At 44.8% G+C, this 26,544-nt stretch overlaps 1 protein-coding gene across 1 annotated transcript; it reads left to right on the top strand.

The window, feature by feature from the left end:
• Positions 1 to 295: 295 nt before the first annotated feature.
• LACTB (lactamase beta) lies at positions 296 to 21,000 on the top strand. Its single transcript, XM_067471212.1, has 6 exons — positions 296 to 941; positions 3,344 to 3,410; positions 8,045 to 8,235; positions 13,511 to 13,817; positions 17,882 to 18,047; positions 20,072 to 21,000. Exons 1-6 carry the CDS (start codon positions 699 to 701, stop codon positions 20,631 to 20,633), a joined length of 1,536 nt encoding a protein of 511 aa, XP_067327313.1. The 5' UTR covers positions 296 to 698; the 3' UTR covers positions 20,634 to 21,000.
• The last annotated feature ends 5,544 nt before the right edge of the window (positions 21,001 to 26,544 follow it).

Raw genomic sequence — 26,544 nt, 5'->3', positions numbered from 1 at the left:
TCCTTTGTGATACTATACATTTTTCTCAGGAGGTGGGGGTGGTGGTTCACAGTCTCATAGGCTGCTGACAGGTCTATGAAGACAGCTCCTGTGATCTGCTGCCTTTCAAAGCCATCTTCTATGGGCTGAGTCAGGTTCAGCACTTGCAATGTGCAGCTTCTGACTTTCCTGAAGGAATCAGACAGGGGTCTATTTTTTCCCCATAATTCTATGCAAAATAAGTCTCTCCAGAACTTTGTAGAGGTGGCACAACATGGAGATTATTGGTCTATAGCTTTTTGGGTCATGACGGTCTTTGCCTGGCTTCAAGATGGCGATGACTCTTGCTTTCCTCCAGATTTTGGGGATCTGACAGGATGCAGTGCAGTTGTTCATCAGCTCCAGCAGCCAGTGCCTTGCTTTTGGGCCAAAGTTCTTGATTTGTTCCATCCGTAGATCATCCAGGCCAGCTGCTTTGCCATTCTTACATGTATTGAGAGCCACGTCCAATTCAGGCCTAATTCGAAAGGTCAGTGACCTTGGGTTCCTTTTCTCATTCATTAACTCCATTCAGTTCGATGCGATCGGCTCTCGATTGCTTTTGCCGAACCCGGAAGAAGCGCGGCTCGCTGAGCTCGACGTTCTCTCGCAGCGGGACGTCTCCTAGCAACGCGGGGCCTAGTCGTAGGTCCGGAGCCTTGGCCTAGAGTAGCGGCGCGATGCTGCGGCGCCTGGCCTCGGCGGGGCTACGCAATGGAGCCTCCTTCGGTCGGAGAGGAAGGGGAAAAGGCTTCCCGCGGTGGGGGCTGGGCCTAGGCTTGGGATTGGCGGCTGCGGTGGTTTCCTCCGCAGCCGGGAAGGACGAGATGGAGGCGGACGGGGAGGCGCAGGAAAGGCCGAGGCGGGGAGCGGCCTACATCCGAGCCCAGGCCACCAGCAGGGACCTCCTGCAACGAGTGAAGGTAAGGGAAAAGCAGGGCAACTGAGCATGCGCAGAGCAGCTTCTCTAGTCTCTCCCCAGCAGGATTGTATGTCAATAGAGAGAGTCACATCTACACAAATATATACACACACAAAATGCATATAGACAGACTGGGCCACAGCAACACGTGGCAGGGGATGGCTAGTCTGTAGAAATACATTGCAATGCATGTGCAAAACCACACACACATATATATACATGTAGACACACATATGTACACATATACACAAATATATACACACACAAAATGCATATAGACAGACTGGGCCACAGCAACACGTGGCAGGGGATGGCTAGTCTGTAGAAATACATTGCAATGCATGTGCAAAACACACACACACACATATATACATGTAGACACACATATGTACACATATACACAAATATATACACACACAAAATACATATAGACAGACTGGGCCACAGCAACACGTGGCAGGGGATGGCTAGTCTGTAGAAATACATTGTAATGCATGTGCAAAACCACACACACACACACATACATGTAGACACACATATGTACACATATACCCAAATATATACACACACAAAATGCATATAGACAGACTGGGCCACAGCAACACGTGGCAGGGGATGGCTAGTCTGTAGAAATACATTGCAATGCATGTGCAAAACCACACACACATACACACATATATACATGTAGACACACATATGTACACATATACACAAATATATACACACACAAAATGCATATAGACAGACTGGGCCACAGCAACACGTGGCAGGGGATGGCTAGTCTGTATAAATACATTACAATGCATATGCAAAACCACACACACATATATACATGTAGACACATATGTACACATATACACAGACTGGGCCACAGCAACACGTGGCAGGGGATGGCTCGTCTATATAAATACATTACAATGCATGTGCAAAACGACATATATACACACTAACACATATATGTACACATATACACACACAAAATACATATACACAGACTGGGCCACAGCAACACGTGGCAGGGGATGGCTCGTCTATATAAATACATTACAATGCATGTGCAAAACGACATATATACACACTAACACATATATGTACACATATACACACACAAAATACATATACACAGACTGGGCCACAGCAACACGTGGCAGGGGATGGCTCGTCTATATAATTACATTACAATGCATGTGCAAAACGACATATATACACACTAACACATATATGTACACATATACACACACAAAATACATATAGACAGACTGGGCCACAGCAACACGTGGCAGGGGATGGCTCGGCTATATAAATACATTGCAATGCATGTGCAAAACCACATATATACACGCAAACACACATATGTACACATATACACACACAAAATACATATACACAGACTGGGCCACAGCAACACGTGGCAGGGGATGGCTCGTCTATATAAATACATTGCAATGCATGTGCAAAACCACATATATACACGCAAACACACATATGTACACATATACACACACAAAATACATATAGACAGACTGGGCCACAGCAACAAGTGGCAGGGGATGGCTCGTCTATATAAATACATTGCAATGCATGTGCAAAACCACATATATACACGCAAACACACATATGTACACATATACACACACAAAATACATATACACAGACTGGGCCACAGCAACGTGTGGCAGGGAATGGCTCGTCTATATAAATACATTATAATGCATGTGTAAAACCACATATATACACGCAAACACACATATGTACACATATACACACACAAAATACATATACACAGACTGGGCCACAGCAACACGTGGCAGGGGATGGCTTGTCTATATAAATACAATGCATGTTGAAAACCACATATATACATGCGTGCACATATATGTACACATATACACACACAAAATACATATACACAGACTGGGCCACAGCAACACGTGGCAGGGGGTGGTTCGTCTATATAAATACATTACACTGCATGTGCAAAATGACATATATACACGCTAACACATATATGTACACATATACACACACAAAATACATATACACAGGCTGGGCCACAGCAACACGTGGCAGGGGATGGCTAGTCTATATAAATACATTACAATGCATGTGCAAAACCACATATATACACACACACACATATATGTACACCTATACACACACAAAACACAAATACAGAGATTGGACCACAGCAACGCATGACAGGGGACAGCTAATAATAATAATAATAATAATAATAATAGACTTCTAGAGTTCCAAGAGACCCACAAGGGTCATCTAGTTCAACACCTTGGACTCCTGTGGAGGTGAGTTCCACTGCTGAACAGCTCTCCTTGCGGTCAGGAAGTTCTTCCGAATGTTCAAGTGAGATCTCTTTTCCTGTATTTTGACTTTTTCTCTCCACAGGACGAAGTGGGGGCCCCTGGCATCGTGGTGGGAGTCTCTGTCGATGGGAAGGAAGTCTGGTCCGAAGGTGAGCGAGTGGCGTGTTCCTGCCCATGATTATTATTTGAAACATGAGACGATTACACAGCAAACAAGATCACTCGGCTGGCTTTTGTATTTCATCACACGTCGGGCGCAGATCCAAGCAAAGTGGTCTTTTGCCGCTGTCGGGGTGATTTTGTCAGCGCCGATTGTTTTTAAGTGCAGGCCAAGGTCTTTAGGCACTGCACCCAGTGTGCCGATCACCACTGGGACCCCCTTGACTGGTTTGTGCAGCTCAATCTTGAAATCCTTGTATTGTGTTGGATTTTCCAGTTGTTTCTCTTCAATCTTGCTGTCGCCTGGGATTGCAACATGGACGATCCATACCTGGATTGTTGTAGGTTATTTTGGGCTATATGGCCATGTTCTAGAGGCATTCTCTTCTGACGTTTCGCCTGCATCTATGGCAAGCATCCTCAGAGGGAGTGAGGTCTGTTGGAACTAGGAAAAGGGGTTTATATATCTGTGGAAGGACCAGGGTGGGACAAAGAACTCTTGTCTGCTGGAGCTAGGTGTGAATGTTTCAACTGACCACCTTGATTAGCATTGGATGGCCTGGCAGTGCCTGGGGCAATCTTTTGTTGAGAGGTGATGAGATGTCCTTGTTTGTTTCCTCTCTGTTGTCATGCTGTTGAAATTTTAGAGTTTTTTAATACTGAGTCCCCTTCGCCGTAAGAAGGGAGGAATATAAATGTTTTAAATAAATGAATAATAAATACACATAATAATAATAATAATAATACATTCTAATACTAATAATAGATACATTGTGCCCGCTTTGTGCTGGTCAGTGACCATAATAAAGTATTGTATTGCCCCTTTGAGTCTCGCAGAGAGAAAAAGCAGGGTATAAATAAACATAATAATAATAATAATAATAATAATAATAATAATAGTAATAATAATACATTCTAATACCAATAATAGATACTTTGTGCCCGTTTTGTGCTGGTCAGTGACCATAATAAAGTATTGTATTGCCTCTTTGAGTCTCGCAGAGAGAAAAAGCGGGGTATAAATAAACATAATAATAATAATAATAATACAGTCTAATACTAATAATAGATACATTGTGCCCGCTTTGTGCTGGTCAATGACCATAATAAAATATTGTATTGCCTCTTTGAGACTCGCAGAGAGAAAAAGCAGGGTATAAATAAACATAATAGTAATAATAATAATAATAATAATAATAATAATACATTATAATACTAATAATAGATACTTTGAGCCCGCTTTGTGTTGGTCAGTGACCATAATAAAGTATCGTATTGCCTCTTTGAGTCTCGAAGAGAGAAAAAGCGGGGTATAAATAAACATAATAATAATAGTAATAATAATAGTAATAATAATAATAATAATACATTCTAATACTAATAATAGATACATTGTGCCCGCTTTGTGCTGGTCAGTGACCATAATAAAGTATTGTATTGTCTCTTTGAGTCTCGCAGAGAGAAAAAGCAGGGTATAAATAAACATAATAATAATAATAATAATAATAATAATAATAATACATTCTAATACTAATAATAGACACATTGTGCCCATTTTATGCTGGTCAGTGACCATAATAAAGTATTGTATTGTCTCTTTGAGTCTCGCAGAGAGAAAAAGCGGGGTATAAATAAACATAATAATAATAATAATAATAATAATAATACCTTCTAATACTAATAATAGATACATTGTGCCCCTTTGTGCTGGTCAGTGACCATAATAAAGTATTGTATTGCCCCTTTGAGTTTTGCAGAGAGAAAAAGCAGGGTATAAATAAACATAATAGTAATAATAATAATAATAATACATTCTAATACTAATAATAGATACATTGTGCCCGCTTTGTGCTGGTCAGTGACCATAATAAAGTATTGTATTGCCTCTTTGAGTCTCGCAGAGAGAAAAAGCGGGGTATAAATAAACATAATAGTAATAATAATAATAATAATATATTCTAATACTGATAATAGATACTTTGAGCCCGCTTTGTGCTGGTCAGTGACCATAATAAAGTATTGTATTGCCTCTTTGAGTCTCGCAGAGAGAAAAAGCGGGGTATAAATAAACATAATAATAATAATAATAATATATTCTAATACTGATAATAGATACTTTGAGCCCGCTTTGTGCTGGTCACTGACCATAATAAAGTATTGTATTGCCTCTTTGAGTTTTGCAGAGAGAAAAAGCGGGGTATAAATAAACATAATAATAAACATAATAATAATAATAATAATAAACATAATAATAATAATAATAATAATAATAATAATAATATATTCTAATACTAATAATAGATACATTGAGCCCGCTTTGTGCTGGTCAGTGACCATAATAAAGTATTGTATTGCCTCTTTGAGTCTCGCAGAGAGAAAAAGCGGGATATAAATAAACATAATAGTAATAATAATAATAATACATTCTAATACTAATAATAGATACATTGTGCCCGCTTTGTGCTGGTCAGTGACCATAATAAAGTATTGTATTGTCTCTTTGAGTCTCGCAGAGAGAAAAAGCGGGGTATAAATAAACATAATAGTAATAATAATAATAATAATAATAATAATAATACATTCTAATACTAATAATAGATACTTTGAGCCCGCTTTGTGCTGGTCAATGACCATAATAAAGTATTGTATTGCCTCTTTGAGTTTTGCAGAGAGAAAAAGCGGGGTATAAATAAACATAATAGTAATAATAATAATAAGAATAATAATACATTCTAATACTAATAATAAATACATTGTGCCCGCGTTGTGCTGGTCAGTGACCATAATAAAGTATTGTATTGCCTCTTTGAGTCTCGCAGAGAGAAAAAGCAGGGTATAAATAAACATAATAATAATAATAATAATAATAATAATAATAATACATTCTAATACTAATAATAGATACTTTGAGCCCGCTTTGTGCTGGTCAGTGACCATTATAAAGTATTGTATTGCCTCACCTCGTGGTGCCCGAGCGCAGTCTGTTCAGTGCCTTCCAAGTCGCCCCGTCTTCTGTGTGCCCAGGGGGGAGTCTCTCATCTGGTATCACCCACGGATTGAGGTGCTGGGTTTGAGCCTGCCACTTTTGAACTCTCGCTTGCTGAGATCTTAGAAAACTATTTCTGTACATCTTAGAAAACTATTTCTAGATTTAAGTCGCGGATGTGCTGGCTGATACCCAAACAGGGGGTGAGCTGGAGATGTCTCTGCCTTGGTCCTTTCGCTATTGGCTACCACTTCCCAGCGGATGTCAGGTGGTGCAATACCAGCTAAGCAGTGTCATTTCTCCCGTGGTGTAGGGCGCAGACACCCGTGATAATGCGGCATGTCTCATTAAGAGCCACATCCACTGTTTTAGCGTGGTGAGATGTGTTCCACACTGGGCATGCATACTCAGCAGCAGAGTAGCATAGCGCAAGGGCAGATGTCTTCACTGTGTCTGGTTGTGATCCCCAGGTTGTGCCAGTCTGCTTTCATATGATATTGTTTCTAGCACCCACTTTTTGCTTGATGTTCAGGCAGTGCTTCTTGTAGGTCAGGGCACGGTCCAGAGTGACTCCTCCCAGGTATTTGGGTGCGCTGCAATGCTCCAGTGGGATCCCTTCCCAGGTCATCATCCTCAGAGCTCGGGATGCTTGTCTGTTCTTAAGGTGAAAGGCACATGTCTGTGTTTTAGATGGATTAGGGATCAGCTGGTTTTCCCTGTAATAGGCAGTAAGAGCACCTAGAGCTTCGGAGAGCTTCTGTTCAACCATCTCAAAGCTCCCTGCTTGATCGGTGATGGCACGATCATCAGCATAGATGACACTCTCTGTCCCTTCTGGCAGTGGCTGGTCATTTGTGTAGATGTTGAACATGGATGGAGCAAGCACGCTCCCCTGAGGCAGGCCGTTCTTCTGTTTCCGCCATCTGCTTCTCTGGCCCTGGAACTCAACTAAAAAGCTCCTGTTTTGTAGCAGGTTTCCTATGAGGCGGGTGAGGTGGTCGTCCTGTGTGATATTATACATATGATATATGATTAGGGATCAGCTGGTTTTCCCTGTAATAGGCAGTAAGAGCACCTAGAGCTTCGGAGAGCTTCTGTTCTACCATCTCAAAGCTCCCTGCTTGAGCGGTGATGGCACGATCATCAGCATAGATGAAACTCTCTGTCCCTTCTGGCAGTGGCTGGTCATTTGTGTAGATGTTGAGCATGGATGGAGCAAGCACACTCCCCTGAGGCAGGCCGTTCTTCTGCTTCCGCCATCTGCTTCTCTGGCCCTGGAACTCAACAAAGAAGCTCCTGTTTTGTAGCAGGTTTCCTATGAGGCGGGTGAGGTGGTCGTCCTGTGTGATATTATATATATGATATATGGTTAGGGATCAGCTGCTTTTCCCTGTAGTAGGCGGTAAGAGCACCTAGAATTTCGGAGAGCTTCTGTTCAACCATCTCAAAGCTCCCTGCTTGAGCGGTGATGGCACGATCATCAGCATAGATGAATCTCTGTCCCTTCTGGCAGTGGCTGGTCATTATCTTTCCTTGATGAGGACTATAGACTTGGGTGTGATGTGCTTTCGGTCCAACCAGTTGTATATCTGCCTGCCCTGAAAGCCAATGAAAGCCACCCCTTTGCTCCCCTTCAAGGCATGGGTTTTGCCGACGTAGAGAACCGGGTGCCCTGCCGGCCAGAGACCGTCCTGCGCATTGCGAGCATCAGTAAACCCTTGGCGATGGTGGCTGCCGCGAAGCTGTGGGAGGAAGGGAAGCTGGACTTGGACGCCCCCGTGCAGAAGTACGTCCCGGAATTCCCGGAAAAGGAGTACGAAGGAGAGAAGGTATTATTTTCTCAGCGAGGGCCCATTCTCGAGCATCAGGTATAGCAGTCATGGGCCAACGTCGGCCCCCCAGGTGATTTATTTATTTATTTGCCGTATATACTCGAGTATAAGCCGACCCAAATATAAGCCGAGGCACCTAATTTTACCACAAATAACTGGGAAAACATATTGACTCTGGTATAAGCCGAAGGTGGGAAATGCAGCAGCTACTGGTAAAACTCAAAATAAAAATAGATCCCAATAGAATTACATTAATTGAGGCATCAGCGGGTTAAATGTTTTTGAATATTTACATAAAACTGTAATTTAAGATTTATTTATCGTGTCAGGCAACCGAACAGATGTATTACATTTTTTAACAGAAGAAACAAACATACAAAAACACAGAGTTTGCAAGCTTGGTAGTGGATTAAATGTCCTTTGACCAGTCTCTGTCCCCTTGGAGTGCCTCTGGTGTTGCCGCAAGGAGGTCCTCCCTTGTGCATCATGTGGCAGGGCTCAGGGTGCATTGCAGCAGGTGGTCAGTGGTTTGCTCTTCTCCACACTCACATGTGGTGGACTCCACTTGGAGGCCCCATTTCTTGAGGTTGGCTCTGCATCTCGTGGTGCCAGAGTGCAGTCTGTTCAGCGCTTCCAAGTCTTCTGTGTGCCCAGGAGGGGGTCTCTCATTGGGTATCAGCCATTGATTGAGGCTCTGGGTTTGAGCCTGCCACTTTTGGACTCTCGCTTGCTGAGGTGTTCCAGCGAGTGTCTCTGTAGATCACGGGTCCTCAAACTTTTTAAACCGGGGGCCAGTTCACTGTCCCTCAGACCGTTGGAGGGCCGGACTATATATATATATATATATATATATATATATATATATATATATATTTAAAAATCAATTAAAAAAATTCCTATGCACATTGCAGATACCTTATTTTGCTGTGTGGAAGGGCCCTCAGAGGGGGTTCTTTCTAGCCCTCTTGAGGCAGTAATTCCAAGAGCAGAGAATGGGAAATCTTCCTATTTCTAGTCTGAACAAAATCTGGCTACCAGTATTAAAAAAAACTCTAAAATTATAACTGTAAATAAAGAACAAGACTCAAACACAGGGGAACTCCAGACAAGAAACAATCAGGGCCAGCTAATCACCTCTCAACAAAGGATTCTCCCTAAAAACTGTCAGGCTATGAAATGGTCATCAAGGTGGCCAATTGAAACATTCATACATACCTCCAACAGACAAGAGTCCTTTCTCCCACCCTGGATCTTCCACAATTTTCCTAGTTAAAGGTTTTCCTCTGACATGAAGTCCAGTCGTGTCTGACTCTCGGGTGTGGTGCTCATCTGCATTTCTAAGTCGAAGAGCCGGCATTGTCCATAGACACCTCCAAAGTCATGTGGCCACCATGACTGCATATAGCGCCGGGACAGCCTCCTTGGTTGGCTCACGCTGCCCATCGGGCCCAATGGGCAGCGTGAGCCTGCCAAGGGAGGAGCAGCTACCAGGGAGGAGCAGCTCTGCTTTACGCACGAGTAGGCCACGCAAAGCACCTGCCCTTGGCTGGCTCACGCTGCCCATAGGGCCTGACGGATAGCGTGAGCCAGCCAAGAGAGGGGCACTGTGTGGAGGGGAGCGCTCCTCCTCCACGGACCGGATAAGTGCTCTTGGTGGGCCGGAAGTGGCCCGCGGGCCATAGTTTGGGGACCCCTGCTGTAGATCTTAGAAAACTATGTCTTGATTTAAGTCGTGGACGTGCTGGCTGATACCCAAACAGGGGATGAGCTGGAGATGTCTCTGCCTTGGTCCTTTCACTATTGGCTGCTCCTTCCCAGCAAATGTCAGGTGGTGCAATACCGGCTAAGCAGTGTAATTTCTCCGGTGGTGTGGGGCGCAGACACCCCGTGATAATGCGGCATGTCTCATTCAGAGCCACATCCACTGTTTTAGCGTGGTGAGATGTGTTCCACACTAGGCATGCATACTCAGTAGCAGAGTAGCATAACGCAAGGGCAGATGTCTTCACTGTGTCTGGTTGTGATCCCCAGGTTGTGCCAGTCAGCTTTCGTATGATATTGTTTCTAGCACCCACTTTTTGCTTGATGTTCAGGCAGTGCTTCTTGTAGGTCAGAGCACGGTCCAGAGGGGCAACTCCCAGGTATTTGGGTGCGCTGCAATGCTCCTGTGGGATTCCTTCCCAGGTTATCCTCAGAGCTTCTGATGCTTGTCTGTTCTTGAGGTGAAAGGCGCATGTCTGTGTTTTAGATGGATTAGGGATCAGCTGGTTTCCTCTGTAATAGGCAGTAAGAGCACCTAGAGCTTCGGAGAGCTTCTGTTCTACCATCTCAAAGCTCCCTGCTTGAGCGGTGATGGCACGATCATCAGCATAGATGAATCTCTGTCCCTTCTGTCAGTGGCTGGTCATTTGTGTAGATGTTGAACATGGATGGAGCAACCACTCTCTCCTGAGGCAGGCCGTTCTTCTGTTTCCGCCATCTGCTTCTCTGGCCCTGGATCTCAACAAAAAAGCTCCTGTTTTGTAGCAGGTTTCCTCTGAGGCGGGTGAGGTGGTCGTCCTTTGTGATATTGTATATATGATATATGATTAGGGATCAGTTGGTTTTCCCTGTAATAGGCAGTAAGAGCACTTAGAGCTTTCGAGAGCTTCTGTTCTTCCATCTCAACGCTCCCTGCTTGAGCAGTGATGGCACGATCATCAGCATAGATGAAGCTCTCTGTCCCTTCTGGCAGTGGCTGGTCATTTGTGTAGATGTTGAACACGGATGGAGCGAGCACGCTCCCCTGAGGCAGGCCGTTCTTCTGTTTCCGCCATCTGCTTCTCTGGCCCTGGAACTCAACAAAAAAGCTCCTGTTTTGTAGCAGGTTTCCTCTGAGGCGGGTGAGGTGGTCGTCCTTTGTGATATTGTATATATGATATATGATTAGGGATCAGTTGGTTTTCCCTGTAATAGGCAGTAAGAGCACTTAGAGCTTTCGAGAGCTTCTGTTCTTCCATCTCATCGCTCCCTGCTTGAGCAGTGATGGCACGATCATCAGCATAGATGAAGCTCTCTGTCCCTTCTGGCAGTGGCTGGTCATTTGTGTAGATGTTGAACACGGATGGAGCGAGCACGCTCCCCTGAGGCAGGCCGTTCTTCTGTTTCCGCCATCTGCTTCTCTGGCCCTGGAACTCAACAAAAAAGCTCCTGTTTTGTAGCAGGTTTCCTCTGAGGCGGGTGAGGTGGTCGTCCTTTGTGATATTGTATATATGATATATGATTAGGGATCAGTTGGTTTTCCCTGTAATAGGCAGTAAGAGCACTTAGAGCTTTCGAGAGCTTCTGTTCTTCCATCTCAACGCTCCCTGCTTGAGCAGTGATGGCACGATCATCAGCATAGATGAAGCTCTCTGTCCCTTCTGGCAGTGGCTGGTCATTTGTGTAGATGTTGAACACGGATGGAGCGAGCACGCTCCCCTGAGGCAGGCCGTTCTTCTGTTTCCGCCATCTGCTTCTCTGGCCCTGGAACTCAACAAAAAAGCTCCTGTTTGGTAGCAGGTTTCCTATGAGGACATGAGAGAAGCCTCCTCGCAGGATTGCAAGACATCCGGGTGTCCCCTAGGCAACGTCTTCGTAGACGGCTGATTCTCTCGCCGCATAAGCGACCAGCATATATATAGATAATGTAATGCATTGTAATACTAATAGTAATATATTATAATATATTTATATTACATGTAATATTGCTAATAATATTACAATATAATAGTATAGTACAGGGGTCCCCAAACCTTTTGAACAGAGGACCGGGTCACAGTCCCGCAAACTGTTGGGGGCCCGGATTATAATTTGAAAAAAAACATGAATGAATTCCTATGCACACTGCACATATATTATTTGCAGTGCAAAAAACCCCCCAAAAAATCAAAAAACAAAGACCCACACTTCTATATAAATAAAAATGTAATGTTCGTTTGTGGGATAAACAGAACTCACAAACCACTGGACGAATTGACACCAATTTTAGACACAAGACACCTAACAACCCAATGTATGTCCTTCACTAAAAAAAAAAAATGATTTTGTCATTTGGGAGTTGTAGTTGCTGGGATTTATAGTTCACCTACAATCAAAGAGTATTCTGAACCCCACCAACGATGGAATTAAACCAAACTTGGCACACATTTTTCCCATGACCAACTGAAAATAGTAGAAGGGTTCGGTGGGCAGTGTCCTTTGATTTTGGAGTTGTAGTTCACCTACATTCAGAGATCATTGTGGACTCAAGCAATGATGGATCGGGATCAAACTTGGCACAAATACTCAATATGCCCAAATGTGAACACTGGTGGAGTTTGAGGGAAAATAGAATCTTGACATTTGGGAGTTTTAGTTGCTGGGATTTATAGTTCACCTACAATCAAAGAGCATTCTGAACCCCATCAACGGTGGAATTGAACCAAACTTGGCACACAGTTCTCCCATGACCAACTGAAAATACTGGAAGGGTTTAGTGGGCAGTGTCCTTTGGTTTTGGAGTTGTAGTTCACCTGCCTTCATCAATCACTGTGGACTCAATGATAGATCTGGACCAAACTTGGCACTGATATTCCATATGCCGAAATGTGAACACTTGTGGAGTAAGGGGGAAACAGAATCTTGACGTTTGAGAGTTGTAGTTGCTGGGATTTATAGTTCACCTACAATCAAAGAGCATTCTGAACCCCATCAACGGTGGAATTGAACCAAACTTGGCACACAGTTCTCCCATGACCAACGGAAAATACTGGAAGGGTTTGGTGGGCAGTGTCCTTTGGTTTTGGAGTTGTAGTTTACCTGCCTCCTTGGAGACCAGAGCAGCCGGAGCAGAGATTTCCAGCGTCCCCTGGCCACGCCCACCCGGCACCGCTGGCCACGCCCACCCGGTGCAGCTCCGGCCTTCGCAGGAACCATCTGCTCTGGCCGCTCTGGTCTCCAAGGAGGCAGGTAAACTACAAAAGGCTTTGGAGTTGTAGTTTACCTGCCTCCTTGGAGACCAGAGTGGCCGGAGCAGAGGGTTCCCGCGATGGGTGGAGCGGCGCCGGGTGGGCGTGGCCAGGCCACGCGGGCCGGAGAAATGCCCTCGGCGGGCCGCATACAACCCGCGGGCTGTAGTTTGGGGACCCCTGGTATAGTACAATATAGTAATATTTAATGCCAATATTGTACTATGCTAAGGGCGGCATAAAAATGTCGCTAATAAATATATAAATAGTTCTCTGAACCGTTGCCTTCTTTTTCAAACATCTAGGTCACTGTTACGACTCGGCTGCTGGCTTCCCATTTGAGCGGGATCCGCCACTACGAGAAGGACATTTCCAAAGTCAAGGAAGAGAAGGAAAAGGCCAACCGAGCGCTGAAGGCGGCGAAAGGCCCCACGAAGCCGGTCCAGAAGGAGAAAGAGGACAAAGCCGCCGAAAAGAAGGAAGGCAGTGACACCAAGAGCGGGAAGAAGAAAGGGGAGTTCGAACACGAGGAGTATTACCTGAAAGAGAGAATTGAGCACGTGATGGACTCCCTGAATATATTTAAGAACGACCCTTTGTTCTTCAAACCAGGTGAGTTGCCAGCCGTCTTGGCCCTGGCCCCTTAACGGCAGGCGGGTTGTCATAGAATCCTAGAATCCAAGAGTTGGAAGAGCCCTCCTGGGCTATCATCCAGTCCAACCCCATTCTGCCAAGAAGCAGGAACGTTGCATTCAAATCACCCCTGACAGATGGCCACCCAGCCTCTGTTTAAAAGCTTCCAAAGAAGGAGCCTCCACCACACTCCGGGGCAGAGAGTTCCACTGCTGAACGGCTCTCACAGTCAGGAAGTTCTTCCTCGTGTTCAGATGGAATCTCCTCTCTTGTAGTTTAAAGCCATTGTTCCATTGCGTCCTAGTCTCCAGGGAAGCAGAAAACAAGCTTGCTCCCTCCTCCTCCCTGTGGCTTCCTCTCACGTATTTACACATGGCCCTCATCATATCTCCTCTCAGCCTTCTCTTCTTCAGGCTAAACATGCCCAGCTCCTTAAGCCGCTCCTCATAGGGCTTGTTCTCCAGACCCCTGATCTGCTCCCTCCTCCCTGTGGCTTCCTCTCACATATCGATACATGGCTATCATATCCCTTCTCAGCCTTCTCTTCTTCAGGCTAAACATGCCCAGCTCCTTAAGCCGTTCCTCATAGGATCTTGTTCTCCAGACCCCTGATCTGCTCCCTCCTCCCTGTGGCTTCCTCTCACATATTTATCCATGGCCCTCATCATATCTCCTCTCAGCCTTCTCTTCTTCAGGCTAAACATGCCCAACTCCTTAAATCGCTCCTCATAAGGCTTGTTCTCCAGACCCCTGATCTGCTCCCTCCTCCTCCCTGTGGCTTCCTCTCACATATTTATACATGACCCTCATCATATCTCCTCTCAGCTTTCTCTTCTTCAGGCTAAACATGCCCAACTCCTTAAGCCGCTCTTCATAGGGCTTGTTCCCCAGACCCTTGATCTGCTCCCTCCTCCCTGTGGCTTCCTCTCACATATTTATACATGGCTCTCATCATATCTCCTCTCAGCCTTCTCTTCTTCAGGCTAAACATGTCCAACTCCTTAAGCTGCTCCTCATAGGGCTTGTTCTCCAGACCCTTGATCTGCTCCCTCCTCCCTGTGGCTTCCTCTCACATATTTATCCATGGCCCTCATCATATCTCCTCTCAGCCTTCTCATCTTCAGGCTAAACATGCCCAGCTCCTTAAGCCGCTCCTCATGGGGCTTGTTCTCCAGACCCTTGATCATTTGAGTCGCCCTCCTCTGGACACATTCCAGCTTAGAGTCAATATCTCTCTTGAATTGTGGTGCTCAGGAAATCACTGCATTGTGGCCAGGAAATGTCTAAAGTGAATGTCACAAAGATATAATGGGTTAACGAGAAAAGTTCAGAGAGAGTGGAAAGTGTTATTCTCCCAAAACAGCAGAGCATCCAAAAAATACAAACAGGATACTTAGCTGATCAGTTAGCTCACAGAAAGGTGTGTTGTGTGGCTGCAAAGGAATTTTGAGCTCAGCAGGCAAAAAGCAGTCCTCTCTGAATCGTTGTGAGTTCTCTGGGCTGTCTGGCCAAGTTCCAGAACCATTCAAGAGAGATCTTGACAAGCTGGAATGTGTCCAGAGGAGGGCGACTCAAATGATCAAGGGTCTGGAGAACAAGCCCTATGAGGAGCGGCTTAAGGAGCTGGGCATGTTTAGCCTGAAGAAGAGAAGGCTGAGAGGAGATATGATAGCCATGTATAAATGTGAGAAGGGAATATGTCATAGGGAGGGTGACTAAATGATCAAGGGTCTGGAGAACAAGCCCTATGAGGAGCGGCTTAAGGAGCTGGGCATGTTTAGCCTGAAGAAGAGAAGGCTGAGACATGATAGCCATGTATAAATGTGAGAAGGGAATATGTCATAGGGAGGGTGACTAAATGATCAAGGGTCTGGAGAACAAGCCCTATGAGGAGCGGCTTAAGGAGCTGGGCATGTTTAGCCTGAAGAAGAGAAGGCTGAGAGGAGACATGATAGCCATGTATAAATGTGAGAAGGGAATATGTCATAGGGAGGGTGACTAAATGATCAAGGGTCTGGAGAACAAGCCCTATGAGGAGCGGCTTAAGGAGCTGGGCATGTTTAGCCTAAAGAAGAGAAGGCTGAGAGGAGACATGATAGCCATGTATAAATGTGAGAAGGGAATATGTCATAGGGAGGGTGACTAAATGATCAAGGGTCTGGAGAACAAGCCCTATGAGGAGCGGCTTAAGGAGCTGGGCATGTTTAGCCTGAAGAAGAGAAGGCTGAGAGGAGATATGGTAGCCATGTATAAATATGTGAGAGGAAGCCACAGGGAGGAGGGAGCAGATCAAGGATCTGGAGAACAAGCCCTATGAGGAGTGGCTTGGGGAGCTGGGCACGTTTAGCCTGAAGAAGAGAAGGCTGAGAGGAGATATGGTAGCCATGTATAAATATGTGAGAGGAAGCCACAGGGAGGAGGGAGCAGATCAAGGATCTGGAGAACAAGCCCTATGAGGAGTGGCTTGGGGAGCTGGGCACGTTTAGCCTGAAGAAGAGAAGGCTGAGAGGAGATATGAGAGCCATGTATAAATATGTGAGAGGAAGCCACAGGGAGGAGGGAGCAAGCTTGTTTTCTGCTTCCCTGGAGACTAGGACGCAATGAATCACAGAATCAAAGAGTTGGGAGAGACCTCATTGGCCATCCAGTCCAACCCCATTCTGCCAAGAAGCAGGAATATTGCATTCAAATCACCCCTGACAGCTGGAATGTGTCCAGAGGAGGGCGACTCAAATGATCAAGGGTCTGGAGAACAAGCCCTATGAGGAGCGGCTTAAGGAGCTGGGCAAGTTTAGCCTGAAGAAGAGAAGGATGAGAGGAGTGATGAGGAGGGCCATATATAAATATGTGAGGAAGCCACAGGGAGGAGGGAGCAAGCTTCCTTTCTGCTTCCCTGGAGACTAGGACGCAAAGGAACAATGGCTTCAAACTACAAGAAAGGAGATTCCATCTGAACCTGAGGAAGAACTTCCTGACTGTGAGAGCTGTTCAGCAGTGGAACTCTCTGCCCCGGAGTGTGGTGGAGGCTCCTTCTTTGGAAGCTTTTAAGCATAGGCTGGATGGCCATCTGTCAGGGGTGATTTGAATGCAATATTCCTGCTTCTTGGCAGAATGGGGTTGGACTGTGTGAAGGAGACCGTTTTAATGCCACCGAATGCCACCAAATGTGAAGGTGCAAGTGGTAAAACACCCACTGCCACCTAATCTGTGAGGGAAGCCGGGCAACGATCAATATCCACCTAGGAGCTATTTTATAAAGGGACTGTTAATTACAGAAGGCTTTATTTATTTGATAGCGTAGCGTTTACTTTCCTGACTATTTCCTGACTATTTCCTGACTATTGCAGGCTGTTGAACTTAGGAGAAACTGTATCAGGCAAGGCTTGAGGAGAATAGTAACAAGTTTATTTTAACAGGAGTATAACATGTTTAACTGTTTCTTCAAAAGAGGCACAAATCTTGATGGTTACATTGGAAAGGTTTCATGAGTAATCTCAGGCACAGACTTCAAAACGTTTCACAGCAGGCACAGCAGGCTTAAACCCAGCCAAACCTTGATTCTTAATTCAGAATCAACAACCCCCTGTAGCTCTCTCACTACCGGGTCCTTCTCTGCAACAACTTTGGTCACCGATTGATTCCCTGAATCCCCACCCTGAGATTCAGTCTTTCCTGTAGCACACCGGCTACAGACACATTCCCTGAATCTCCACCCAGAGACTCAGTCCTCTCAGTAGCTCACCGGCTTACTGACTGACTTTTTAAAACAGCTGCCTCCTGAAGAGGCAGTTGGCTCCGCCCCTGTTGCTATGGCAACTCAGCTAACGCCAAGCCACCATCTCCCACAAAACATAATCTCCCATACTTACCATCCCTAAACCACTGTCCAAACTACACATAACCAAAGAAATAAAACTTACACATCGTCACAGACTGGATGGCCCAGGAGGTCTCTTCCAACTCTTTGATTCTATGATTCTATCTCTGAGGTTTCAGTCGCAGCGTGTCAGACTCTGTCCGCCTTCTTTCTCCCTTCCTTCAAGGCAGCCAGTTCTTGTATTCAACGCACGGATTCACCCTCCTGAGCGCCGTGGTGGAGCGTGCCTCGGGACAGAGGTTCACGGACTACATGCTGCAAATCTTCCGAGACCTGGACATGTCGGCAACGGGGCTGGACGAGAACGAGCCGCTCATCTACAACAGAGGGAGGTAAAGATACTCTCGCCTTGACTCCTGTCCCATTTATTTTTATTTATTTATTTCGGTTGCTTCTACCCCGCCCTTCTCACCCCGAAGGGGACTCAGGGCAGCTTACAAAGCAAGGCACAATTTGATGCCCGCATCACATAACAACAATAAGACAAAATAACATCAATTAACAGAAAACAGGAATTCTAGCAATACATCAGTTAACAGAAACAACAATTCTTGCAAGGCGAAAACAACCATAAAACCAGTAAAAGCAATAAAACCAATACAAACCATTTCTCCTCATTGACGGTCAGCGTTTCGCAATCTCATAGTCCAAATTCCAATTCCACAATTGTCCGTCCTGTCAGTCCTATCCATATAGTTGTCCATATCTAGTTGCCAGATTACCCGAAGGCCTGGTCCCACAACCATGTCTTCACCTTTCTCCTGAAGGAGAGGAGGGATGTTGATGCCCTAATTTCCCCCGGGGAGTGAGTTCCACAGGCGAGGGGCCACCACTGAGAAGGCCCTGCTCTTCGTCCCCACCAACCTCACTTGTGATAGCGGTGGGATCGAGAGCAGGGCCCCTCCAGATGATCTCAAATTCCGGGGTGGGATGTAGAGGGAGATACATTCGGACAGGTACGCTGGACCGGAACCGTAAAGGGTTTTGTAGGTCAAAACCAGCACCTTGAATTGTGCTTGGAACTGAACCAGCAGCCAGTGGAGCTGACGCAGCAGGGGGGTAGTGTGCTCCCTGTATATCGCTCCGGTGAGCAATCTGGCTGCCGCTCGCTGGACCAGTTGAAGTTTCCGAACAGTCTTCAAGGGCAACCCCACGTAGAGTGTGTTGCAGTAGTCTATTCGGGATGTAACAAGAGCGTGGACCACTGTGGCCAGATCAGACTTCCCAAGGTACGGGCGCAACTGGTGCACAAGTTTTAATTGTGCAAAAGCTCTCCCGGCCACCGCCGAGACCTGGGGTTCCAGGCTCAGCAATGAGTCCAGGATCACTCCCAAGCTGCGAACCTGCGTCTTCAGGGGGAGTGTGAGCCCGTCCAGCACAGGCTGTCACCCTATGCCCTGTTCGGCCTTACGACTGACCAGTAGGACCTCTGTCTTGTCTTGATTCAGTTTCAGTTTGTTAGCTCTTATCCAGTCCAACACAGCACCTAGACACCGATTCAGATCTAAGGCGCAACTTCATTTTCAAAACCCGGAAACAAAAAAAAAAAAGGATTTGCTGCCGAATGTCATGCGCAGCAACAAAAAGTGCGCTCTTTGTCATTTGGCCAAAAAAAAAGTGTGCATTATAGTTGCTACATGCTTAGGATTCCTTCTTTAAAAACAAAAGTGTTAATGTGCTGGTACGGCTGTACCAGGAGCTCCAACTTTATTTGTTTGTATTAAATGTTTGCTTGCAGTCCTAGGTCTCAGGGATTCCTTTGGTTGCAGTCATAGGGCAAGTCACCTGTCTATCATCGTTAAGTTTTGGTTCCGCCCCTTGCTCAGGGCAATTGGGAAGGGAAGGGAGCCATTTTTAGTTCGTCTTTAGTAAGGAAAGCTAATTTAGAGGACTTGTACAAGCTTCTCCTGTACAAAAGCTTCACCCCTTAAGACTTTCCGGGGGAGAACAGTCTTAAGAGCATCCAAAGATTTCCAGGGAAACAGCCCTAAAACTTTGAGGAATTTCAGAGGGTAAACAGTTTGGAAGGCCAAAGAACTCCAGCTGGAGAGTCTACTGGCCTTACTGGTAGGTCCACTCAGTGCTCAAGACGCAGTTCGACCCAGTAGCGGAGCCCAGTAAGGCTTTTAGGGTGTTTCTGAATAGTAAGGGTTGTGCTAAAGCAGAAATTCCATTATTATTCTTATTATTGTTGTTGTTGTTGTTGTTGTTCAGGCACGAGCCAACTTGGGCCCTCCCTCCAGGTGTTTTGTACTTCAACTCCCACAATTCCTAACAGCTTAGCCCAAGTTGGCTCAGGCCTATTCTTGTTGGACTTTTACAAAGTGGCTGAATTCTAGTTGTGTCTCCCTTGCAGGTACTACACCCACAACAAGAAGGGCCGCCTGGTCAACGCGCCCTTTGTGGACAACTCCTACAAGTGGGCCGGGGGCGGCTTCGTGTCCACAGTGGGCGACCTCCTCAAGTTTGGCAACGCCATGCTGTACAGCTACCAGCTCGGCTCCATCCCGAAGAGCCTCCCCGCGGGACAGCTGCCCGGCTACCTGAAGCCTGACACGGTGGCCATGCTGTGGTCGAGCCCCTGCACGGAGTCCGCCTGCCCCAAGGACGGCCGCTACGGCCTGGCCTGGTTCGTGTCCGAGGGGCGGCAGGAGTGCGGGTTCTGCCGACGCTCGCGGCACCACGCCTTCCACACCGGGGGAGCCGTGGGCGCCAGTAGCATCCTGCTCATTCTTCCTGAGGAAGAGCTCCCCGAGGCGAAGGAGGGTCTCCCGCTGAAGCCGCCCCGCGGTGTGGTGGTCTCCATCCTTTGCAACATGCAGTCGGTCTCCCTCGGGGGCATCGCTTTGAAGATCGCGACCGAGTTCGAAACGGACAAGCTGGCCCGGCTGACCGGACAAAGTGGCTCCCCGGACTAAGCAGGAGCAGCCCCCTGATCCCGCGGGAAAGAACAACATCCTACTCAGGGAAAGCCATGCCTCAAACAAGGAAGGGCTGTTTAAAAAATCTGAATTTGCCAAAAGCACTAGCGGTTAGGCTTGGTGGATCAAGAAAAAAATTGGTTCTAAACTCGTTTTGTATCTCGGGGGCGCCCACGTTTCTAATCTGAGAGGATTTCCGAAATTTCAAAATTTCGATATTTACGAAATTTGGTAAATATACGAATCAATTCGTTAATGGCGGACACGATTGCGCAATACGCAAAAAACACTTCCAAACGGGACGGGGGGAACTTCTGAAGCTTCCCTCTCCCTCTGTGGTTGACGGTTGGTGTGATACAACTCACAACCTTATATAATATAATATAATATAATATAATATAATATAATATAATATAATATAATATAATATAATATAATATATTGTATTGTATTGTATTGTATTGTATTGTATATATTATATTATATATTATATTATATTATATTATATTATATTATATTATATTATATTATCAAAAAACTGTCCCAAGCCCAGAGCACGTCCAAAAGCAGAAGATGAAGTCAGAATGAGATGTCCATCCAAAAACAATCCCAAGTCAGAATGGAGTCCGCACTTGCAGGAATCCAGTCTTTAAAACGCTTCAAAACGGCTTGTCTTAACCCAGCTAAACGTCTTCCTATTATTATTATTCTATATTATATTATATTATTATCATTAAGAATAGATGGCCATCTGTCAGGGGTGCTTTAATATACAATTAATATAATATAATAACATACAATTATAACATATACAATAATAATAATATAATATATAATAAGAATAGTTTTAATATTATATTATATTATTATTATTAAGAATAGATGGCCATCTGTCAGGGGTGCTTTAATATACAATTATATTAATATAATATAATAACATACAATTATAACATATAATATAATCATAATATAATATAATATAATATAATATAATAATATACTATTATAATAATATAATATACAATAATAGTATAATAATATAATACATACGAAGATAATTACGAAAATTTGGAAAAAAAAATCGATTCTTAATTACTCCTCACACTATTCCTGCATGGCTCGATATTGCATCGAAAGCTAATTTAAATACGAATTCATAACGAGTTTAGAAACTAACGAACACTATCAACCAAGCCTACTAGCGGTCATTACTCTGCCGCTTGAGCTGGTCTTAGATGCAAACCCAAATGCTTCCCTTCGTTTTCTCACTGGTGAGTTGAGCTAAAGATGAGCTCTTGCCTTCCTCGGAGGCCTGGCAAGGATATCTGGCACAATGCAAAACCTCTTCAGCTTGCAGCCCTCCAACTCCCAGAAAGCCTCTTTCTAGCTTATTCAGCAGCTAAGAATTTTTGGAGCCAAAGTCCAAAACACCAGCAGCAATGTTTTTGCAGTAAAGAGGGTTCCCTGAGCACAATTCAGTAGGGAAAAAAAATCCAAATTTGCCAAAAGCACCAGCGGTCGTTACTCTGCCACTTGAGCCGGTCCTAGACACAAGCCCAAATGCTTCCCTTTGTTTACTTTCTGGTGAGTTGAGCTATAGACAAAGAATTACCTTCCTTGGAGGTGTGGCGAGAGGATCCGGCACCATGCAAAACCTTTTCAGCCTGCAGCCTTTCAACTCCCAGACAACCCTTAACCTTATTCTTACCCATATTCTTCACATTCCCCTCTTCCCTGAATTCCACGGCTGACCCTTACTCTCAATAATATTCTTAACCTTATTCTTACCCATATTCTTAGCGTTTCCTTCTTATCCAAATTCTATGGCTGACCCTTACTCTCAATTATATTCTTAACCTTATCTTACCCATATTCTTGGTATTCCCCTCTGAGGCGAGGGAGAGAGACTATTTCCACTTTAATTCAGTTTCTTCTTTTATATTGGCAGGGACTTTCTGTGTGCTGTTAAACCTTTGTACGTTATATCGCAGGCAATGAAACACTCTTGTGTATAACAAAGTAACACAGTTTATTTATAACTTCTGGCTCCAACACTTGTGGTTACATTTGTGTTTTGTTGCAATCTTGAGGCTTACAGTCAGTATCATTTACTTGGTTAACTTTTCTGAATAAATTATCAATGTTTCACATTCACAAACATGTTACTTCCTTTCACACTCTTGGCTGAATTATAGTCTGAACTAAGGCAACACTAGCCTTATTTATGTTCCTTAAAACTCGAGCTCTATTTAACTAACTGCTTCTCTATATCAGAAGTCTTTAACACATCTTCATAACTGCTTATTTCTATCAGGCACTCGAAAACCAACTCTCCTCTTCACACACAGATTCCTAACTGTCATTTTCAAACTCCCTCACTCTAACTGCCTCTTTCAGAACCTTTGCGCCACCCTTTGGAATGTTCAGCTCTGCTCTCCCCAACTGTCATTTTGGCCTAGCAGCCTTTTCAAATCCTGGGCCTAAACTAATCTGCATATGACCAATCGGCTTCACATATGCAAATGAATCCTATCTCTGCTGTTGCTACCCTGTCTGTACTTATTTTTCCCTTATCTGCCATATGTAAACATAGAGCTATACACCAAAACTTTAACATAGAGTAGCAATTTCACTACAGCCTCTTACCCATATTCCACGTCTTGCCCTTACTCTCAGTGATATTCTTAACCTTATCTTACCCATATGGCACTGCTGACCCTTACTCTTAATGATATTCTTAACCTTATTCTTACCCATATTCTTAGTAGCTATGCCAGTAAGTCAGAGGGGCCGGGGCCAAAGAAGGCAGCGTCACGACCCCTCTGGGGGTTGCGACCCCCAGGTTGAGAACTGCTGTTTTACACAAATTTCATAGCTTACCCTAACTCTCAATTATATTCCTAACCTTATTCTTACCCATATTCTTAGCATTTCCCTCTTATCCAAATTCCACGACTGACCCTTACTCTCAATGATATTCTTAACCTTATTCGTACCCATATTCTTAGCGTTTCCCTCTTATCCAAATTCCACGGCTGACCCTTACTCTCAATTATATTCTTAACCTTATCTTACCCATATTCTTGGTATTCCCCTCTTACCCATATTCCACGTCTTGCCCTTACTCTCAGTGATATTCTTAACCTTATCTTACCTGTCAAGGTCAGACGCCAGCCAATTAAAGAAGTATAATTTATTTCTCAGACAAACACAAAACAGCCCAAAACAAAACCACAGGGCAAAAAACACTTAAGTCTTCAGTGTGAAATAGTTCAAAAAAGGCAAAAGAACCCACAAAACCCCAACCGAAATATAACCTGAATTATCCAGAGATATAATCCGGGTTAAACACAAAATGCTTAATTCAGCTCTAACTTGCTCAGACAAATAACAGAGGCGAAACAAACTGTAGAATGATGTTCACAGCCACTCTAATGAGAAGCAGTCTTTCAAGGGTTGCAAAATGTAACCTGAGCCTCAAACACTGTAGGAAACGCCACGCTGAACTCCGAGGCTGGAATGCAGGGAGGATGATAACGCCAACTCCAGAAACACAGCCGCAGACATGGAAGGGAGAGTAACGCCGATAGTTGAAGTCCAGTCCAGTCCAGACCGAAGGGAAACGAATAGCTGCAAGGTCAGATCCCGATCCAATGGAAGTCACAAGGAGCCAAAGCAATGGGGGCAATAAGGCAGCTAATGCAAATATCAAAACAGTGCAGTCCAGCAGAAACCCACACAGTTCCAGCCCCGTTTGCTGCTTAAACCCAGTCGCCCTCCTCTGGACACATTCCAGCTTGTCAATATCTCTTTTGAATTGTGGTGCCCAGAATTGGACACAATATTCCAGGTGTGGTCTAACCAAAGTGGAATAGAGCATGGGGAGCAGGACTTCCCTGGATCTAGACACTATGCTCCTCTTGATGCAGGCCAACATCCCATTGGCTTTTTTTGCTGCCACATCACATTGTTGGCTCATGCTTAACTTGTCCACGAGGACTCAAAGATCTTTTCCACACGTCCTGCTCTCGAGCGAGGCCTCATCGCCCCCATTCTGTCTCTTCGCATTTAGTTTTTCCTGCCTAAGTGGAGTCTCTTGCATTTGTCCCTCTTGAACTTCCTTTTGTTAGTTTTGGCCCATCATCCCTCTAATCTGTCAAGGTCATTTTGAATCCTGCTCCTGTCCTCTGGAGTCTTGGCTCTCCCTCCCAATTTGGTGTCGTCTGCAAACTTGATGATCCTGCCTTCTAGCCCTTCATCTAAGTCATTGATGAAGATCCTGATCAGGACCGGGCCCAGGATGGAACCTTGCTGATGGCCCTCCGCTCGTCCCTTCTTTCCAGGATGAAGAGGAAGAAGCCTTGGGGAGAATCACCCTCTGGGTTCGTCTGCTTAACCAATTCCAGATCCACCTCACCGTAGTTTTGCCTCGCCCACATTGGACTAGTTTCCTTGCCAGAAGGTCATGGGGGACCTTGTCCAAGAAGGCCTTCCTGAAATCCAGGTACGCTACATCCACGGCATTCCCCGCATCTACCCAGCTTGGAACTCTATCGAAAAAAGAGATCAGATGAGTCTGGCATGACTTGTTTTTGATAAATCCATGTTGACTATTAGCAATGATGACCGCATTGGTTTCTAAGTGTTTGCAGACCACTTCCTTAACCATCTTTTCCAGAATCTTGCCAGGTATCGAGGTGAGGCTGACCGGATATTGGTCATTGTTTTGGGTCCTACTTTTTTCCCTTCTTGAAGATTGGGACCACATTGGCCCTCCTCCAGTCTGCTGGAACTTCTCCCGTTCTCCAAGAACTCTCAAAGATGGTTGCCAGTGGTTCCGAGATGACTTCCGCTAGTTCCTTCTATACTCTTGGTGTAGTTGATCTGGCCCTGAAAGGGGACTTGAATTCATTTAGAGCAGCCAGGGATTCCTGGAAGACTTGTTTCCCAATTTGGGGTTGTGTGTCCTCTAATCCCTCATCCACTCCATCTTGCTGAGGTTGAAGATGACTTTCTTTTTGTGAGAAGACCGAGGCAAAGAAGGCATTAAGTAGTTCTGCCTTTTCCCTATCATCCCCTGTCAGCATTGCCTCATCTTCTCCTCGAAGAGGCCCTATCGCCTCCTTGTTTTTCCTTTTTCTACTGACATAAGAAAAGAAGCCCTTTTTATTGTTTTTAATGTCCCTGGCAAGCCTGAGCTCGTTTTGTGCTTTAGCCTCGCAGACCTTTACCCTACAGGTGTTGGCTATTTGTTTGAATTCTTCTTTGGTGACTTCTCCCTTTTTCCACTTCTTGTGCATGTCTCTTTTGTGTCTTAGCACAGTTAGAAGTTCTTTGGACATCCATTCTGGCTTCTTTGTACTTGTCCTATTTTTTCTCTTTGTTGGCACGGTTTGCAATTGTGCCTTGAGTATTTCACTCTTGAGAAACTCCTATCCATCTGTAACTCCCTTGTCTTTTATAAAAATGTATATATATATTCTCCTGAAAATGTCCTATGCTCGACATCAAGAGCATCCTGCTTTGGCCAAATAGAGATGGTTATTCCTGAATTTCTTTTTGTAATTAATTGGCCTTTTTGTATGCCTTAACTGATACCTAATAAATGACTGACGGATTGTTCAACTGTTCACTGTTGAGTTGCCTTTTAGTGGGATTGAATTTCTGTCGCACCTCAGAGTAGAACCACCTTGCTCACGACAACAAAGAACGCACCAGCAGTAGTCTTTATAGTTTTATTAAAAGAAAAGCTAAAAGGTTCAAAAAGCAAAAGTATATTTCAAAAGATCAATCCAAGGTGACACGGGCAAACAAGATCCATGAAAACATAGGCAAGGCAAGGTCCCATGAGAACATGACAAAGTCCTGAAACATGAGCATGAAAAGCTGCAAGATAAATCCAGAGTCT

The sequence above is a fragment of the Anolis sagrei genome, chromosome 9, assembly GCF_037176765.1.
Source record: "Anolis sagrei isolate rAnoSag1 chromosome 9, rAnoSag1.mat, whole genome shotgun sequence".
Lineage (NCBI taxonomy): Eukaryota > Metazoa > Chordata > Lepidosauria > Squamata > Dactyloidae > Anolis > Anolis sagrei.
Note: the sequence above shows the minus strand (reverse complement) of the source record. Positions and strands in the feature narration are given on the sequence as shown.